General features: G+C 40.7%; 1 protein-coding gene and 1 long non-coding RNA gene across 3 annotated transcripts in view; one reads left to right on the top strand and one right to left on the bottom strand.

Annotated features, from left to right (window-relative positions):
- Positions 1–20,408, bottom strand: part of LOC127544960 (uncharacterized) — a 123,798-nt gene that overhangs the window by 88,435 nt on the left and 14,955 nt on the right. For both annotated transcript variants that reach the window (XR_007949569.1, XR_007949568.1), the window contains exon 2: positions 15,726–15,839. This is a non-coding gene — a long non-coding RNA (uncharacterized LOC127544960). The remainder of the gene's footprint in view (positions 1–15,725; positions 15,840–20,408) is intronic.
- On the top strand, positions 3,181–15,735 carry NMRK2 (nicotinamide riboside kinase 2). The gene is made up of 7 exons (XM_051971944.1): positions 3,181–3,535; positions 6,454–6,544; positions 8,121–8,169; positions 8,331–8,502; positions 12,396–12,467; positions 13,938–14,044; positions 15,309–15,735. Exons 1-7 carry the CDS (start codon positions 3,510–3,512, stop codon positions 15,392–15,394), a joined length of 603 nt encoding a protein of 200 aa, XP_051827904.1. The 5' UTR covers positions 3,181–3,509; the 3' UTR covers positions 15,395–15,735.

Genomic DNA, 20,408 nt, shown 5'->3' with positions numbered 1-20,408 from the left:
TAGTATGTGCTGATTTCTATTCAATTTCCCTGGTTCTCTTTCTTGATGCTGATGGTATTTTCTATCCTAAGTTTATTGGGATTGCCTTGGAGCCACAATGTCTTTCATTTGAATTTAAGCCCAAAAATATATATTTTTTAAAACACACACACACTCTTTATACAAACTGATGCAAAGTAAAGTGAGCAGAAGCAGGAAAATGTTATGCACAGTAACAGCAGCTTCCTAAATTTTAGCAAGCTGGCCCCAGGAGGACCACAAAGAGGTACATTCCTACACATGATGTACCCATCATGGAACCCAACACTTCAAATGTGGTCTAAATAAGGCAGAGAGCTTCTTAACTTTCTGGGTATTCTGCTTTTACTAATAGAGCCAATAATACTAATCACTCTTTTGGCTATCAAGGTCACACAATAGATTCACATTGAGCTTATAATCTATTTATAAACCCCAGATCTTTTTTTTTTTTACACAAAAGTACTGAATAGCCATGCCTACTGTGTACAGATAATGTACATGTGTATGTCTGTATGTGCACAGCTAGTCTTTTATTCCCAAGAATAAAATTTGCATTTCTCTCAATTTAACTTTATATTTTTCCTAATTAAAACCTGCTAGACCTGAACAAGCAACTTTCCCCCATCTGTGCCTCAGTTTTCTCATCTATTAATAAGAACGATAACTCTTTGGTTCTCCCTAGTTTCCATTTAAACTGTGAGAAAGTATTCAGAGCAGGGAGGTCACCCTTTCCACCCAATCCAGCATAATTAAATATGTAAAATTATATATATTTCTTTTCCTTCACTACAATTCAACATTTTTGTATAACAGTGAATGAAATCTAATCTATAATTACAGCAACTCAGTAAAACATTACACATATATCCAATTAGTTCTTTAGGGTACCTGGTATTCCCACAAATATCTCACCCACATAGGACTTTCTGATTTTTTTACATGCTTTCATACAGGTTCATAAGTCACAAGACCATCCTATTTGCTGGGCAGCCAAGGCCTCAGGCCTCTGAATTTGGAAGCCTTTTCCACCGGTCTGACTAATCCTGGTGACTTCATTTGCCCGTGAATTTTAGCTGTCTCTCATGGCCCAAACCTCGTGCTCTTGAAAAGAGGCTCTCAGGGAAAACTCCTGTCCACATTCCATTCCCTTCTGCATAACTGTGTCAGAGGTCAGAGTCGGAAAATGGAATCTCCAGCCTGCTCCTTTAGTGTAATGGATTGGCTCAAGGACCAACCAGAACATCAGAGCTGGAATAGTTCTGAAAACACAGAACACGGACCATCCAAGCTGAAAGGGACATTCCAGGTCAGGAATGTCAGAGCTGGGAGGTTCCTTAGAATGTAAAATCCCAGACCTTAGAACATGGAACACTGAAGGTGAGCTTTGGGAGGAACTTAATTTCCAGATGAGGAAACTGAGGAACAGAGATATTTAGCTCCTTGATCTCTCTGAGGAGAATTGACTCAAATTTATAAGAATTCAAGCTATTTTCCAATTGATAAATGGTCAAAGGATATAAACAGATAATTTTCAGATAAGAAATTGAAACCCTTTCTAGATATATGAGGTGTTCCAAATCACTATTGATGAGAGAAATGCAAATTAAGACAACTCTGAGGTACCACTATACCCCTGTCAGATTGGCTAAGATGACAGGAAAAGATTATGAGGAATGTTGGAAGGGATGTGGGAAAAGTGGGACACTGATGCATTGTTGGTGGAGTTGTGAACGAATCCAACCATTCTGGAGAGCAATCTGGAATTATGCCCAAAAAGCTATCAAATTTGCATATCCTTTGACCCAGCAGTGTTTCTACTGGGATTATATCTCAAAGAGATCTTAAAAGAAGTGTGCAAAATGTGGCAGCCCTTTTGGTAGTGGCAAGAAACTGGAAACTGAATTAATGTCCATCAATTGGAGAATGCTCAAATAAATTACAGTATAAGAATAAATTATGGTATATGATCTCTCTGAGGAGTCCCTCTCCCAGGACCCCGTAGTTCATTATAACTGACAGAACTTTCCTGACTTTAAAATCCAAGTAATTTGGTGAAGGTAAGTATTTAAACTCTGAGATTAAAAGGGGTTAACTGAGGTTAAGGGATAGTGTTCTCCATAGTTCCTACCATGGGGAAGTGATTGTCAGGATCAAGTGAAATAATTAATATTTAACCACTTTCTAAGATTCCCCTCCCTCTGCACTCAGAGAAAGATTATGGGAACTAAGTGTGAACCACAACATAGCATTTTCACTCTTTTTCTTATTGTTTGCTTGCATTTTGTTTTCTTTCTCATTTTTTTCCTTTTTGATCAGATTTTTCTTGCAGCATGATATTTGTGGAAATATGTATAGAAGAATTGCACATGTTTAACATATGTTGGATTACTTACTGTCTAAAGAAGGGCATGGAGGAAGGAAGGGAAAAAATTTAAAACACAAGATTTTGTAAGGGTGAAAGCTGAAAATTATCCACATATATTTTGAAAATAAAAAGCTTTAAGTAAAAAAATAAATTAAATAAAAAATTAAAATTAAGATTTCTCTCCCCCACCCAGCTCTAGCATTCTTTATTTAAGGTCTAGCTCTAATATCCAATGTTTTGTGTTCTAAGATCCCCCTAGCTCTAGCACTCTTTAAGGTCTAGCTTTAATATCCAATGTTTTGTGTTCTAAGATCCCCCTAGCTCTAGCACTCTTTATTTAAGGTCCAGTTCTAATATCCAATATTCTATGTTCTAAGACCCCCTAGCTCTAACACTCTACTTAAAGTCCAGCTCTAATAGTCAATATTCTGTGTTCTAAGATCCCCTTAGTTTTAGCATTCTGTGTTTCATGGTCTGATAGTCTGTGTCGTAGATTCTAAGATTCCCCTCTAACTCAAGCATTCTATTTTCAGAGGTGTAAGAGTTGACACTTTAAAGCAGCAAACAGAACAGAAACTATGTTAATGTCACAGATGGGCTCTTGGGACAAGAAAGGCCAATATTATTTCTAGCCCAGAGACTCTCTAAGTGATGACTGAGTTGTGCCCTGCCCCCTGCTCCAATCCCCCCACCCGTTCCCCCTGAGGAGCCATCCAGGGTGACATTTCCCCCATGCCCTGTGACTAATTTAGGCAAAGGGAAGCTATTTCTAACCAGAGAAGGGGCTGAGGAACAGGTGCAGCTGCCACAAGACACTCCCCGGCCCCCAGAAATGGCCCGGCCTTCCCGATTGGTCAGGAGTAGAAAGGGAGCCCCCCTTATCTCCTCGTCCCAGGGGGCCAAGTTGAAATTCCTGGAGCTATAAAGTCAGGCTGGGTTTTCTCAATGAAGTAGTAAGGGGGGGCCACAGAGCAGCCAAGGAGAAGGAGAGAAGGCCAAGTGGGGAGCCTAAAACTGAACCAGACCATCTTTTCTTTGGTTCAGGTCGCCTCCCACTCCCCTTCCCCTGGCGCCGTCCCAGCCCGTCTCCACCACCACTCCCCACCCACAGAGGGAACAGAAGATGAAGTACATCATTGGCATTGGAGGGTGAGTTTGGCTAAAACCTGGGTTCTCCGCCTCAGGTGGGCCCTGCTTCGTGCTGTCCATGACTGTGGCTTAGTGAAACTCACGGGATGAGGACAGAGGGGGAAGGAGGAAAAAAGAGAGTCTTGGGAGGTGTTTGGGGGGGTTAGAAGCAGCACAGTCCATTTGGGGCAGGACGTCTGGATTTTGAGTGCTGGCTCTGCCTTTTGTTAATTGTGGACCTTAAACTTTAAACTTAAATTCCCTCTGGGTCTCATTTTTCTCATCCGTAAAATGAAATGGTTGGTTGCACTAAGATTATAGATTTAAAACTAGAGAGAAGCCGAGACAATCTTAGTCTAACCCCCTCAATGAGAAGGTTTCTTCTGAAGGAAAGGGAAATATAAGTGGCAAAGGCAAGAGTCAAATCCAGCTTCCTCCGATTTCAGATCTGGCATTCTTTCCACTGATCCCCCACCCCACTCGCTGCCTCTAACCAGAAGCTATCTAAGGTTCCAAAATTCAGCTCCAAAATTCGATGCTCTTAAAAGCTTTATGTCCCTGAACCAATCATTTTATTTCTCTAAGACTCAATTTCACCATCTACATTAAGGGGATAATGTCTCAACTATAAAAGAACACAGGAAAGAAGGAATGCAATTGGGGAAGCTGACAAGGCAGTAAAAAGGGAGCTGGAATTAAGGTTACCTGCCAAATTGATCCAGATCAGGATCCTACAGAGAGATTTCATTATAATTTATTACTCCCACCAGGGACGGTATGCCTTGTGTTGTTGTTTGGGGGTTTTCCCCCCACAAGGATGGCTACCATGGATCTGTGATAATCATTTCGGATGGGGTTAAAGGAGGTGTCCCTTAGTCCTTTGTGGGGAATAGGATTCAGCAGAGGGATCTGGAGACGGGGGATATTTTCCTAGCAAGAAGACAAGAAGATATTAGACAGAAGAGACCTAAAGGGATGAGACCCATCTGTCTGCCCAACCCCATCCCAAGACGGGGATCTTTCTCAGTCCTCCTCACTGAGGTTTGTTCCTTCTGGATTCAGGGAAATCAAGATAAAAGGTTCTGAAACCCTGAAGGAAAGAAAAAAAAGAGAGGGAAGGGTAGTGATTGGAGGGAGGGGTAAAAAAAGGGGGTAAAGGGAGTGAGAGTTTGTCTCAGCTGAATGCATGGATTATTAATATGCTAACCTATTCCTCCAGTCCTCTATGGAGCTCCCTAGGACAACCTGCAGGTTTTCTGTACAGGACATCACCATCCAGTCTATTATCACCCCAGTCAGTATAATCAAATCGGGAGGGAAAGGAGCTGATCTTAATTTGTACTGCAGAATGCTAGAATGTCAGAAGGGGACAGGGAAGGGGTGTTCAGAGGCAGCAAGATAGCTCAAGCTGAGTTCAAAACCTGCTTCAGATACTCTACTTTGTGACTTTGGGCAAGTCATTTAACCTCCCCAGCCTCAGTTTCCTCTTCTGTAAAACAAAGATAATGGTAGTAATCCTACCTCCCAGGATTATTGTGAGGATCAAACGATATAACATCGTAAAGCACTTTATGTATTGCCTGGCACATAGCAGATACTTTATAAATGCTTTTTTCCTTCTTGTCCAGACGTGGACAATTAGAGTAAGCTGGAAAAAGCCAGAAGGTCTGACCATGTCTGACACTTTTCATGTGACCTTGAGCAAATGATTTAACTTCCCTGGGTCTCATTTGAAAAAAAAAATTTTTGAGGACCTTTCCATGTTTAATACTGATCCTCCATATCTATGCATCTACAATATCCTTTTATTATTTTTTATTATTATTATTTAGAAGCAACTAGATAGCACGGGATAGAGCATTGGTACTAGAGTCAGGAAGATTCAAATCCAGCCTTGAAATTATGGGACCTGAGTTTAAATTCCATCTATTCCATGTGCTACTCAAGTAACCATAAGCATATCATTAAAATCCCTGACCTTCATTTTCCTCATCCATAAAATGAGGAATTTGGGATAGATGACTTCTTATTCTAGCTCTTTTATCCCATTCCATCCTTGGGGAGGAAAAGATGGAGGGAAGCTGATTTTGGGGGGGGAAATGAGAGAAGTAAAAACTCAGTGTTATTTATATCTAAATTGTTATCTTTTCCATCAAGTTTGTAAAAACAGAATTAGAAACTGATTTTTTTAAAAGTGGGAATGTTGTTCTGAAAAACAATTTTCTTAAAACACTTGGCTCTAAAAAAGATTCTGTTGTATTAGCTACTTATTCATTTTCCTTTTTGTTTTTTGCTTTTACTAAACCTATGATTTCATTGTCTAAGGAGGTTCCAGGAGACAAACAGCTTTTTGGGTTTTTTTACACCAATACAAATTGGCACCTGAACTGCAGTCTGTAGTTTTATATAATTACCTGGGGGAGAAGTTAAAAAAGTTATTTGCTCAGGATCCCATAGCCAGCATTTGACAGAGTTTGTATTTAAAGCATTGCACCAGAAGCCCTTTTTATTTATTTTCTTTTTAATTTCAACATATTCTTGCATCCACATGTCCTCTTCCCTTCCTGAGATCCCTGACTGATCCTGTTGAATACCATATGACTTAATTTTGAAAGAGAACACATCTTAAATTGAATGTACCAGATGTCCATAAAACTTAATAAAGGAAAACAGAGGAAAAGAAGCTCCTTGAGGGTGGGACCAGCCTATTTCTATCTGTTTCACCTCCAGCATATAGCTTAACAGACCTTGAATGAATGAATGAATGATTATTATCAGGACTATAGTGAATGGTCAGTTCCTGGAAAGAAACTGATACCTATGACTGTCATCCAAGGGTAAATTATACAAAGTGTCCTGAAAATTTTGGTACAATTTAAAACTATCGTTAAAATTTTGGAGTGCTTTATGATTACCTGATTTTGATCCTGTTTCCTTAGCATGACCAACGGAGGAAAAACTACACTGACCAATAGACTCATCAAAACCTTACCAAACTGCTGTGTGATCCACCAGGATGACTTTTACAAGGTAATCATCCCAAATCTAGACAGGGACACCATGTCACTGAAAGAACAGATATCCTTTAGCCTAGGAGAGTAGAAGAGTTTCTCTGGCCAGTCCAGAAGAAGCAAGAACAAGGGACCATAGCTATTCATAGTCATGTTAGAGCTTTCCAGCCTAGGAAATACTTCAGTATTCCAGTCTAGAACAGCATCAATGTTCCAGGCTAGAACATGGTCAGTGTTCTATCCTAGAACATCACCAGCATTAGTGGTGGTAGTAAAAAAATGAATATTATACAGCCCTTTAAGGTTTGTGGAGCCCTTTGCATAGATTATTTCATTTGCCATCTTGTTACTGTTCCAGATTAGAAAAATGCTAGTTTCTTGATTAGAATAAAGCTGACAATAATTCATTTTCCTAGAATAATGTCCATGTTCATGTGCTGATCTAAAACTAGTTCAGTGTTCCAGCTTAGAACCCAGATGCTCTAACTCCCATCATCCAAGATAACCCTATACCTGAACAGGAAACTCAACAACACCTCTAAGATCAGAACTAGATTATAGCCCATGTTGGAATTAAGCTGACAAGTCTATCTGATGAGAGCTTCCCATCTGTAGCCACTGCAAGCAGTCTAGGACTTTAATATGTTATGTCTTGAGAATTGTGTCTGGATTCCTCCTCAGTAACCTAGTCACATCCCACCTTATCCCCCAAAACCTCCCACACACAAACACACACAGAGACATTTCTCAGACCATCTCAGGACAAACTACAGACAAGAAGCAATAGAGAGGAAAGAAAGAGAAGGGTCATTGGAAAGGACCAAAGAATTTACAAGAGGGAGAGAAGGTTTCCTATGACCATATTTGCAGTGGTTATAACTCATTTCCAGATCTTGTCATTTCTGGCTTGGAGCACCTTTAGCATCTCACCTCCTCCTATACACACACACATACACACACACACACACACTCTTCCTATGTTTGGGGGATGGAAGTTGGCTAACATGACACAAGCATAAAATAGGCAAACACTCAAAGGTGTAATCCCAAAGAGCATCTATCTTCCTCCCTCCTCCCCGCAAATAGCCTCCTTTATATAAATGTGCCCCCAAAATTCCACTAGTCAGTGCTTTAGTTTTCTTGAAGTCCTATTGCCTTTAACAGCTTTGTCAAGGGATCATTTGAAATGGTCAGTCAGCTGTGTATTGATAGAAAGAGAAGAGACCTATAGTTGAAGGATTCGAATTCAAATTCCAGCTGTGTTACTTTCTAGCTATGTGACCATAAAGAAATCCCTTCCCCTCTCTGGTAACCCTTTCTTCGTTCCCTATAAAATGAGGGGGTTGTCCAATAACCTTGAGGGCAAGGTTATCTCATTTTTGAGTTTGTGTGGCCAGTGCATATCTAGCAAAATTCCTGGCATACAGCAGGTGCTTAATAAATGTTTATTATTTTTAAATACAAGGGGGTTGGACTAGGTGCTTTTTAAAATCCCTTCCAGCTCTAAATCTTATGATATGGTGGTCATCCTGAGATTTTTAGGAGACTGATAATTATGAGTTTGCAGCAATGTTTTATTGCTCACTATATTTCAGCCACAAGATCAAATAGAAGTCGGGGAAGACGGCTTTAAGCAATGGGACGGTAAGAACAGTGTCTGCTCTAGGAAGTATATTTTTTTTTTCTGTCTTTAATGTGTAGAAATGTTTCTAGCTAACGGTATATATTCTACATTTCTGTGTGTCCCATGCCTCCAAGAGCCTAAGCTTATCTCCTCTCCACTTGTCTTCCCTTTCTCCGCCCAGTGCTGGAATCTTTGGACATGGAGGCCATGTTGAACACAGTCCTTGCATGGCTAAACAACCCCATGAAGTTTGCCCGCACCCATGGGATCAACATCCAACAGAACTCCCAGGAATCCAACTCCGATGATACCCACATCCTCATCCTGGAAGGCTTCTTGCTCTATAGTTACAAGTAAGAGTCTCTTCCCAGAATGCATTCTCTTTCCATCCTTCTTGACCCCAGGCTGCCTCTGGTCCTTATTCAAGTGTGGTAGAATCCACCCGACCTCCTTCATTGTGCAGTTACCTGCACACAGAGGATACTGTTTCTCAACTACTGCTCTTTAAAAAAGTACACACAACATAGCTCTTAGTTTAATGTTCTCCTTTACTTTCTTTTTTTTTAATTTTATTTTATAATAACTTCTCCTTTACTTTCGTAAGTCTCAACAAAACCACAAATCAAGCCCTGATTTGTAGAGTTTGTTGGTCTCTGAGGTCCAAATGCTCATCCGAAAATCTCAGTTTTCCAAAAATCCGAAAATCATCAGAAAATCTCAGAAAAACCTCAGAAACCCAGTTCAAGCTGGCTCCAGCATTCCCTATCTACCATAAAGAGGACATGTACACCTCTAAAACAATGTAGTTGGAGGCTGTGTTTTAGGAAAAAGAGTTCTGGATTTAGAATAAGAGGACCCGGGTTCAAATTTCACACCCTACCTGTGTAGCTTTGGGCAAGTGATCTAACCTGTCTGGGCCTCAGGTTTAAAATGAAGAGGCTGGACTTAACTCCTCAAGAGTATCTATCTTTTTCTTCCCTCCTCCCCCCAAAAAGCCTCCTTTATATAATGTCTGGTGCCCCCAAAACTTATACTAGTCAGTGCTTTAGCTTTCTTGAAGTCCTATTGCCTCCAACAGTTTTGTCAAGGGATCATTTGATGATGATCAGAGTCAGCTATGTAGTAATAGAAAGTGAATAGACCCAAAATTGAAGGATTCAAATTCAAATTCCAGCTGTGTTACTAGATAAAGAAATCCCTTCTCCTCTCTGGTAACCCTTTCTTCTTCCCTGTAAAATGAGGGGGTTGCCCAATAGAGAGTAAGCTCCTTGAGGGCAAGGTTCTCTCATTTTTAAGTTTGTGTGGCCAGTTCCTGGCACACAGCAGGTGCTTAATAAATGTCTATTATTTTAAAATGCAAGGGATTTGGACTGCTTTTTAAAATCCCTTCCACTCCAAATCTTATGATAATGTAGTATTCTTGTTAGTGTCATTAAGAGTAGAATATGAATGATTCTCTGTTCAGTGAGATAACATAGTACAATGGAGTCAGAGAACCTGGGTTCAAATCTTGCCTCTAAGGCTTGCTACTTGTGTGATCTGATGCTTCTTCCTAATATGGAGGTAACCCTGAGTTCGGGGAAATCATGCCAGTGAAGACAGACACTGCAAGGCCCTTTGTTGTTGTTTAGTCATGACCCCCTTAGAGTTTTTTCTTGGCAAAGATGCTGAAGTGGTTTCCATTTCCTTCTCTGGATCATTTTATAGATGAGGAAACTGAGGCAGAGAGTTAAGTGACTTGCTCAGAGTCTCACAGCTAGGAAGTATTTGAGGCTGGATTTGAACTCGGGTCTTATTGTCTCCTAGCCTGTGCTCTCTACACTATGGCAACACCTGCTGCCTATTTCAGGGCCCACCAAGCTAGAAAGGTTAGAGACCCTGGTCTGGTGATGGCCTGCTATCTGAGACCCAGCCTTGCTAAGTGAGGAAAGACTCATCAACCTGTTGAGGAAGAAATCTTCTCTACAGAAGATGCCAGGAGGAATTAGCCCATAAAACCTTAATTAAATAACAGCACCTTCGTATCACCACAATGTCCACTTTAAAGGAACAAAAAACTACTCAGTTTATTTATTGAAAACTAAATCCCCCATCTCAACAACTTCCAGAAGATGCCTGACATAACCTGGATGTGATCCCAATCCTCTCTTCAGAGAGTGGCCTCCAACTCTGACTGAAGGGGAACCTGTGATCTTAAGCAAAGCCCCTTCCCTCTCTGGGCCTAATCCTCATCGGACTGGGCTGTGCCCAAGGTCTTTCTATCTTTGACATTGTGTGAATTTATTTCCCATTTCTCCAAGACATAAAAAGGAATGGCTCAAGGGGGGAAGTGATGCTGTCGGTAAAATCCCAGGGTCAGTTGGAAGGGGAACTACTAGAAGCTATACTCCCTCTCTATTGGGGGTCCCAACCAATCCAGGAAGAGGGGACTAGTAGCAGCCACCTGCTTGAAATTCTTTCATGGAATACTTCAAGATTACTGGCAGGGAAATATGTATTGCATCTAGGATATACTGCAACATATTTAACATATACAGGACTGCTTGCCATCTTGGGGGGGAGGGGGGGAAGGAGGGAGGGAGGGGAAAAAACGAAACATAAGTGATTGCAAGGGATAATGTTGTGTAAAAATTATCCTGGCATGGATTCTGTCAATACAAAGTTATTATTAAATAAAATTAAATTTAAAAAAAAAAAAAAGATTACTGGCAGGGGCAGGTAGGTGATTTGGTGGATAGAGTGACAGTCAGGAGGACCTGAATTCAAATTTAGCTTCAAATGCTAACTAGCGGCATGACATTGGGCAAACCACTTAACCCTGATTCCTTCCCAAAAGACTTTCTGATCATTTCCAATTATCTGTCAAGAGACTCCTGTCCTATGCCTATAATCTCACAATCACTATCGAGGTTCAGAACAAGACACCCTTCAACACCTTCAAAGACAGCTTAGACATGTCCGCTGTATCATCCTTTGCAAAGGAGAGAAGTAAATTAATGTTTCTGGACAATTATCTTTTTAAAATAAGGTCCCCAATTAACCTTCAGTCAATCAGAAATTTCAATTACCCAGAAGGCCTGATTCCTCAAACACTCTGATTCAAGTTTTGTGAAATTACACCTTGAGTTTGAATTTTTTTAAAGGGCTTTGGATATTGTCACTGAAAGTTCACAAACTGGGAAGCTGGCAGAACCAAAGTTAAAGATGGGAAATTGAGGCCCAAAGCAGTTAATTAATCTACCCAAAATCATTCAGGAAATATGTGACAGAACCCAATAGTTCCAGTGCTTGAATGGATTCCATAATCTCATCATTGTGTTTACTCTCCTCCATAAGGCAGATCCAGCCTGTTTCCAAATTTTCTCATCCTGTGCCATCCTTGTTTATATTATCCCACAAATTCTTTCTCTACAGAGAATTTACTTAATTTTCAAGAGACCTTTCTTTGGTGGGCTTGAGTTGGTTTTTTAAAATGTTTTCTTATATATAACCTAATAACTAAAAAATACTTAATTGCCTTAGATTAAAAATTGAATTTTTAAATATTTCCTTGCTGGTCCATTTGGCTTAAATAAAAATGAACTCTTTTGATAAGTGACTTCATAGCTCATATGTTTTCTCCTAAAAGGTGGGAAGTGTATTCTCTAAATGTAGGACTCATGTTCTAAGCTGTATTCCCATCACTGGAATGAGCAGAATTGAACCAATGAGCAGCATTCACACTCCTTCACCCAAATGCCATCACAATCACTGGCACCTAGTAGGGGTGATGGGGGAGGATCAGATAAGAGCAAGCTCTCCCACAGGAAGTTCTAACCAGTATCCCCAGTCTCATCAGCTCCAAGCTTTAGCCACTGAAAATACTGGCCTATACACCCCAAATCTTAAATGAGTAATAAAATTTCCAGCTAGTCAAGTCCAACCAAGGATTCAGAGGCAATACAATATAGCAAATAATGTATAACTCTGAGATGTGTAAGTATATACAAGTCATTTAACCTCGAAGAACCTCCTCTAGTCTGTCTGTAAAATAGAGAAAATCTGTTTCACTTATTCAGATTTGTTGTGAGAATTAATTGAAATAATGTGTACAAAGCACTTTATGAACTTAAAGGGCTTAGTTAACAACTTTCAGCCCAAATCTCAGTCCCCAGAAGGCCAATGAAAAGCAAAATATTTTTTCAGTGATAGGCAATCATCATTAGAAACACTAACTGTCCATCTCTCTGTCTCCCCTACTGTCCAGGCCCTTGCTGGATTTGTACAGTCGCCGTTACTTTTTGGCTGTTCCATATGAGGAATGCAAGAGAAGAAGAAGGTAAACTGAGACCCCAGGCATTGGGCCAGTGAATGAACTTTGCATGATTCTTCCCACAGTCACCTAGGGGATCTCAGCAGCTAAAGACAAAAAAGGGAGAAGAATAATGCAATCAATTCACAGCTATCTTCAAGTATCTGAAAGACTAGTAGGGAAAATTAGGCTTGTTTTGCCGGGTCCCAAAAGACAGAAGTAGGAGTAATTAAGAGAAGTTGCCAAGAAGCATATTTGGGGCTTAATATAAGAGAAAACTGATCCAGAATTAGAATTGTCCAAAAGTGAAATGGGCTTCCCGATAATGAGTCTCCCTTTTCTTGGAGTCTTCAAGTTGTGGTTGATGGGTACTTGTCAAGGATATTATAGGAGGATTTTGGCTCAAGAATTTGTTGATCTGTGATCATATTCAACCCAATCCAATAGAGAAAACGTTTAAAGATGCTGTGTACAAGGCCCTATAACCTATAAGTCTATTATCTGTTGTAAACAGAGCAGCCAAGATGCTTACAATGCAACAGATGAGACACAATCAACTCATCTAACCATCTTTCCATGATAGAGGGGCAAAGAACAAGAATTCAGAGCAAAAGATGTGTCTTAAACTGCCCTAAGACATTAGACAGACCTCCCCCATCTCCTGCTCTCTATGGTCAGAACCCCATGCAGTGGTCAAAGAGAAATTGAAAACCGAAAGTATGGTCAAGGCTTGTTAGGATGAAGTTTCTCTGTATCCAAGCCAAATCCTATGCCCAACTATGGACAAATTCTTGAGCCTCAACCCATGATTGGCCTGTGTTGCCTAGAGACTAAGAGAGGAAAGTACCAAGTAAATCAAATTCCCACCCACCTGGCACTTTAGGGAAATTGTGGAGAGGGAGAGAAGGAGGGTCCATGGCTCACAGTAACAGCTGTGCTTTGGAAAAGATAAGAGTCTTGGCCTGTGGTTCACAAGATCTCAGCACTGGAAGGGACCTTAGAAGTCATGAGATCTGATTTAAAGATAGAAAGAACCTTGAGGTATCTACTCCACTCTCCCCTCCCCCCCCCCATTTGACAGAGAGATTAGATGAATTGCCTAAAGTCACACTGATAATAAGTAGCAGAGTCAAGATCTGAATTCAGACCCTCTAACTCCAAATCCAGTAAGCTTTCAATCATCCAGTCCAACCTATACCTTCTCTAACATCACTCAGTCTCAAAAGCCTTCAGTTCCGAGCACAGCTCTCTATCACTTACTAGGTGTATCACATCCCTTAACATCTCTCGACTTTACTTTTCTCACCTTGATAATACTTACATATCCTACTCTCATTCATTGTTGTCAGGAAAACATTTGTAAACCAAATGGATCCTTAGTCCAAAGCTAGGGTCCATTCTGACATCCCCTCTAAGGCCCCTCTCGGTGTTCCATCAAGCCATACAAGAAGGATCTGGATGTCACAATCTCTCTCTCCATCTCATTCCTCTCTACAGTACCCGCAACTATAAAGTTCCTGACCCTCCAGGTCTCTTTGATGGCCATGTTTGGCCCATGTACCAGAAATACAAGCAGGAGATGGACAACAATGGTGTGGATGTAGGTGAGTTACACTCCTAAACCTCGGGCACTCTTTGTTCTGTCAAAGCTAGAAGAAAGCTTAGAGTTCATTTAACCCAAACCTTTAGATTGGAGGTGGGATTTGCCCAAGATCACATAATTAGAAAAGCTACTTTAGGCTTCTTGACTTGAAGGACCAACCAAATCATTGTTGAACTCACATAAAGCCAAGAGGAGTTTGGGGAACCTAAGTAATGAATATCTTTCTCATTCCCAGCTTGGACAGGATCTAGCCCCTAAGTAGTACTCTATAAAACCTGAGAGTTAAAAAGGCCTTGAGGTCATTAAGTTAAGCCTCCCCCAACCTCCAGGCAACCTGTCCCCACCACCCAAAAGGTGGTGTAAAGGCTTTCATGGACAGAGGCTCCACCACTATCACTGGGTAAAACTAATGAATCAGCATCCTATTTTAGAAGCATTTTTTTCCATGTCACATCAAAGCCCACCTGTTCCAGGAATAGCTACCAGCCTATTCTCTCATGCCATGAGGATGTTCCTCCCAATCCAACAACCTGCTTAATCATAAATAGAACTAGAAGAGACCTTATAAGTCCTCCAACCAAATGTCCTCATTTTTTGGATGAGGAAACTAGAGAGTTGTGAGCTGCCTAGTGTTATGTGGATTATCTGAGATAGAAGTTGAACCCAGAGCTTCCTGATTTCAAATCCAGAATCCAACCCACTAAATCCTGATACCTTAACATAGCTAGTAGATCTGGAGAGCCTTTCACTAGAAGGAACTAAGTTTAAAATCAGCACAATGATTAGCTATAATTCTAGGGCACCAATGTATGAAGGGATCTTAGGACCAATTGACAGAGAAGGGCTGGACCTTCAAGATGGAGAATGAGACACACTTTTGGTAATGATTAATATGCTAATTTGATTTGCTTGACTAAACTTAATTATTCCAAAAATTTTGCTTTTCTTTTTGTCTCCACAGTTGGAGAAAAAGTAGAAGGGAGAAAAGAAAATCAATGTTTGATCATTGGAATTTATTTTAATTAATTTAAAATTTAACTTTTTTTAAAAATTAAGGTTTAGAAATAGATGAGATCTTAAAAATCATGTAATCTAACATTCACATTTTATATTTGGATTTTATGAGATTTTCCCAAAGCCATACAGTTAATAAGTGGGAGAATCTGAATTCAAACTCAGAACTTCTGGTTTCAAATCCAATATCCTTTCTATTATTTTGTTCCCCTGAGGTCCCATGACCCTATATCTTTTCTTTCTGACTCTAGTGCATATCGATGGACTGAAATCCAGAGATGAGCTTTACCGTCAAGTCCTGGAAGACATCCAGAATACACTCTTAAATCGCTCCTAGCTTCTGGGAAGAGAGTGAAAAAGGGAGTGGGACCTGCCCCTCACGGATTTAGCAGATCTCCATCATGCCAAAGGAACAATACACTGAACCAAGTCCATAGACTCTATGGGGCCCAGAGACAGGTGTCCTCTGCTCCTGGGGAGCCAGACCTGCTCTGAGACTGCCTGGGAATCTCCCTCTGGCGAAGGATGGACAAAGCAAACAATCCATCATTTCTTTCGTTGGCTCAGCTGAAGAAAGAGCAAAACCTGCCCAGGGTCTCAGAGATGGAAACAGTTTAAAGATCTGTTTTGTGATGACCACAATCTACTTAAGCATTAAATACACATACCTGTTTTTTATCTTTGGGTTCCAGCCCTTTCAGTTCCATTTGATAGGCCTTGACCAAGCGCATCACTGTGTGACTACGTACACCCACTGTCTCCAAATTCAGAGTCACAAGATCCTAGAATGACAGAAGGCATCCAGTTCAACCCCTGCCAAAAGCATGAATCTACTCCCCTCCATAGGATTCAGGGAAGCACCTACTAATAAAGCTGAAAGGGGTCTCCTAAACAAAGGCACACCTGTCCAGGCAGGGCAGTCCATTGCTGGATAGCTCTAATTGTTAGGAAGCTTTTCCTTGTGTGGAGCTGAAATCTGCCTTCCCACAGGATTATTTTATTTATTTTTATCATAGCTTTTTTATTTTCAAAATTCATGCAAAGATAGTTTTCAATATTTACCTTTGCAAAACCTTGTATTTCAACTTTTTCTCCCTCCCTTCCCTCCATCCCCCTCTCCTAGACAGCAAATAATCCAATACAGGTTAAACATGTACGATTTTTCTATACATATTTCCACATAGGATTATTTTAAAGCTGGAAATGATCTTGTAACTCCCCCAAAGTAACTCCCCATTTTGGTCTTGGTTCTTACTTTTAAGACCAAGCAGGAAAATCAGTTTCCTCATTTATCTACAAGCCCTGAGGTGTTTGGACACTTACAAAGAAGCTCTCTTCCTTCCTCAAGTATGTGAAATAGGAAAAGCAAATATTTTTATCCCCATTTTACAGACAAGGCAATCAAGGTGGGCAAAGTACAGACAAGATAATAAGATTAAATGCCCGGCAAATGATCACATGACTAGGAAAAAAAATAAACTGACTTTTATATAGTTCTTAAAGTATTATAAAATCAAGTGAGAGGTGGCTAGGTAGCTGTTAGATCTGTCATCAGGAGGACATGAGTTCAAATCTAGCCATAGACATTTACTAGCTATTTGATCCTTGGCAAGTCACTTAATCTCCCTTTTCTTATCTATAAAATTAGATAATAATTTCAGTCACTTATGAATCTTTGTGACCCCTTTGGAGGATTTGGGGGGCAGAGATACAAGAATGGTTTGTTATCCCTTTCTCCAGATTATTTTATGGATGAGGAAACTAAGTTAAATGACTTTCCCAAACTAGCAAGGAATGGTGCTTGGAGTTGAATCTTGGTCTGAATCCAGAATTTAACCTAGAAATCCCAATAAGAATAAAAACTTCCCTAAAATGGAGAGGGGAAGAATCTGAGTAATCTTCTTAGTAACGTTCTCCACACCACCCTTCCTCCCCATCTAATAGCAGACTCTTAGGCCTATGCAGGCTGCTCAGGGGAATCTGGCAATCCTGGAAGCTACTTGGGAGGAGACTGGGTCTAAGAGCACGTAGGTACCAGATTTTGCCTAGGGTTAAATGAAAGCCTAGAAAAGAAAACCAGGCCTTGAAAGTCCAATTCAAAATTAACCTGTTTATAGGGGAAAAAAACAAAAACAAAAGAACATAATCCACTGGGTGCCCCTCTACAGTAGGTTCTGGTACTCGAACAGAACCTAGAACTTGTCTCTGATAATGCCTTGGGATCATAGCCAACCTGCTTATGAATTTAAAAAAAAAAAAAAAACAGTGGAGAACGTGGAGTCAGAAGAGCTGAGAGCCAGGACCAAAGAGTCTTGTGAGTGATAACAGTGCTCATGATATAGCAGAAAAAGTCATGGGATTGGAACCACAGGTCTGTCAGTGAATAAACATTAAGTGCCTGCTCTTCACCAAGCACTGTTTGAAACACTAAGGAAACAAAAAGAGGGAAAAGACAGTTCCTGCTCTAATCTGTGGCCAGGACTTACTGATTTCACCTTTGCAACATCTCTTGAATCTAAATCCTTCTCTCCTCTGACACTGCCATCATTTTGGTGCTTGTTTTTATCCCCTCACTCTGAGACTATTTCAGTAGTCTGCTGGTGGGTCTGCCTACCTCAAGTTTCCCCTAACTCCAATCCAACCTACATTCAGCTGCTAAAATTAATTTCCTGAAGTGTAGCTCTGACTAGCTCTGATTAGCTCTGATTAGCGCTCTCTCTCTCTCTCTCTTTCTCTGTCTCTGTCTCTGTCTCTCTCTCTCTGTCTCTCTGTCTGTTTCTGTCTTTGTCTCTCTCTCTCTCTCTCTCTGTCTTTCTCTCTCTCTCTCTCTCTCTCTCTGTCTCTCTCTGTCTCTCTCTCTGTCTCTCTCTGTCTCTATCTGTCTCTCTCTCTCTCTCTCTCTAAACTACAGTGACTTCCTATCACTTTCAAGATCAAATATAAAATCACCCGTTTAGTGTTCAAAGTTCTTCGTAATTTAACCCCACGTTCCCCTCCCCACTCCCTTTTGTCAGCGGAAACAGAGATCAAGACATTGGACTTCATGCTTTGGACAAAGACGAGGGCTTGGAAGGGAAAGCAGAGGAAGATTTGGAAAGGCAATAGATTATGGTCTCATAACTAGGAATTCTCAAACACGAAGAAGGGGTACTTGAGGGTGACTTAGGGTGTATCATTTGGTATACACCAATCTACCATTACACTAGTAAATATCCCCCTGCTTACCCATAAGGAGTTCTCTATGCCCTGCATCCTCACCCTGAAAATGGAAGACTCCAATCCCCAACCCCTGGACAGGACCACAGGATCACAAAACTACAGAGTTTGAAGATACCGCAGCAGCCATTTTGACCATTACAGGCACATAAAAGAATCCCCACTATACCATATCTAAGCAATCATCCAGGATTTGCTTTAAGACCCCCATGTGGGGAAAGTCTCAACCTCCTGAGGTAGCTCATTCCACTTGGGATAGTTCTTTTTTAATTTTTTTTTCCTGGGGTAATTGGGGTTAAGTGACCTGCCCAGGGTCACACAGCTAGGAAGTGTTAAGTATCTGAGGTCAGATTTGAACTCAGGTCCTCCTAACTTCAAGGCTGGGGCTCTATCCACTCAACCATCTAGCTGCCCCAGAGATAGTTCTAATTGTTGTCGTTGTTGTTTATACCAAACCTAATTTTTTTTCTCCCCAAGTGCTCAAAATCCTGGGGCCAAACAGAACAGGTCTAATCTCTCTTCCATCAGAAATCTTTCAACTGTACAAGTACCTGAAGTCTCTGGCCTATCTGAGGGCTGAGTGATCAGCCCTCGTCCCCACATTAAAGCTTTTCTTTCCTAGGTTAAATAGCCCAACGAACGCTGGTTCCTTCAATCATGTAGCATGACTTTGAGGTCTTCCACCAACCTGATTATCCTCCTCTCCATGTTTTCCATCTTATCAATTTTCTTCCAAACATAGTTGCCCAGAACTGAACACAATTCTCCAGATGTGCTGGGGTTCAGTGCAGTGGGATTCTGATCTCTGCATCCCAGGAAGTTGTGCCTCTCAATGGCCTTGCCTTTTTGGGAGCCCCATCCCGCATTTTGGTAACTCATTCATTGAACCTGCAATCCACTAAAACCCCATGCAGTTTTCAAATAACTATCTAACCATCCTTTCCCCAATACTCTCTAGCCCCAAAAGCCACTCAAGGAATATTCTGAACTAAAGACACTGTTCTCCTCTGGGAGATGACTAGGAACCACTACATAGAATTCCCAATCCCTGTATTTTTGTCCGCCTGCATTTTTGATTTCCTTCACAGGCTAATTGTACACTATTTCAAAGTCCGACTCTTCATGTACAGTAAAATAACTGTTTGGACATGTATATTTATATTATATTTAATTTATATTTTAACATATTTAACATGTATGGTCAATCTGCCATCTGGGGGAAGTGAGGGAGGGAGAAGGAAGGGAAAAATTGGAACAAAAGGATTTGCATTTGTCAATGCTGTAAAATTACCCATGCATATATCTTTTAAATAAAAAGCTATAATAAATAAATAAATAAATAAATAGACGCTGTTCTCCTTTTCTATTGTCTCATCAGAACATGGAGGAGATCATGGGCTTTTGAAGGCTAATCCAAGGGGACTGGGATCCAGTCCCAGTAGGCCCTAATAAGGCACAATTTGTTGTCTGAGAACCAGCCTACATAAGGATGAAGAGGATGATTGCCCAAAGACCAGCCACCTGGTGATGCAAGTTTACAGCAAAGCAATTCATGAATATAATTGATTAAAGCATGGGGGAGTGAATATCTCTGCTGAAGGAACCACCTCAAACCAGACAGAATGACTGCATAATTGCGGTCCTAGGATCTGATCACCTTGTAATACAATTGGTATTACACATGGTCACATGGTATTACAATATCAGTTTATTAACCATCTATTAAGCTTCCTTAGAGCAGCTAAGGGATGCAGTGGATAGAGCCTAGGACCTACAGTTGGAAATATCTCACTTCAAATCCAGCCTCAGACACTTGCCAGATGTGTGAACTTGGGCAAGTCACTGAACCCTGCTTACCTCAGTTTCCTCATTTGTTACATGAACTAGAGAAGGAAATGGCACATGGCACACCACTGCATTATCTTTGCCAAGAAAATCCTACGTGATCACAAAGAGCCAGATAAGACTGAACAAGAGCAACAGCCACACAACATCATGATGACAGACTAGGTCCCCTGATCTCGTATAGCTTACAGTCTAGTAGAAGGACAAGACACAAAACATTAGCTACCATCTTTCTCTGACACTTTAAGTGAGTGGTTCTCAAACTTTTGTTCTCAGTATCTTCATGTTGT

This window comes from Antechinus flavipes, chromosome 1 (assembly GCF_016432865.1).
Source record: "Antechinus flavipes isolate AdamAnt ecotype Samford, QLD, Australia chromosome 1, AdamAnt_v2, whole genome shotgun sequence".
Lineage (NCBI taxonomy): Eukaryota > Metazoa > Chordata > Mammalia > Dasyuromorphia > Dasyuridae > Antechinus > Antechinus flavipes.
Note: the sequence above shows the minus strand (reverse complement) of the source record. Positions and strands in the feature narration are given on the sequence as shown.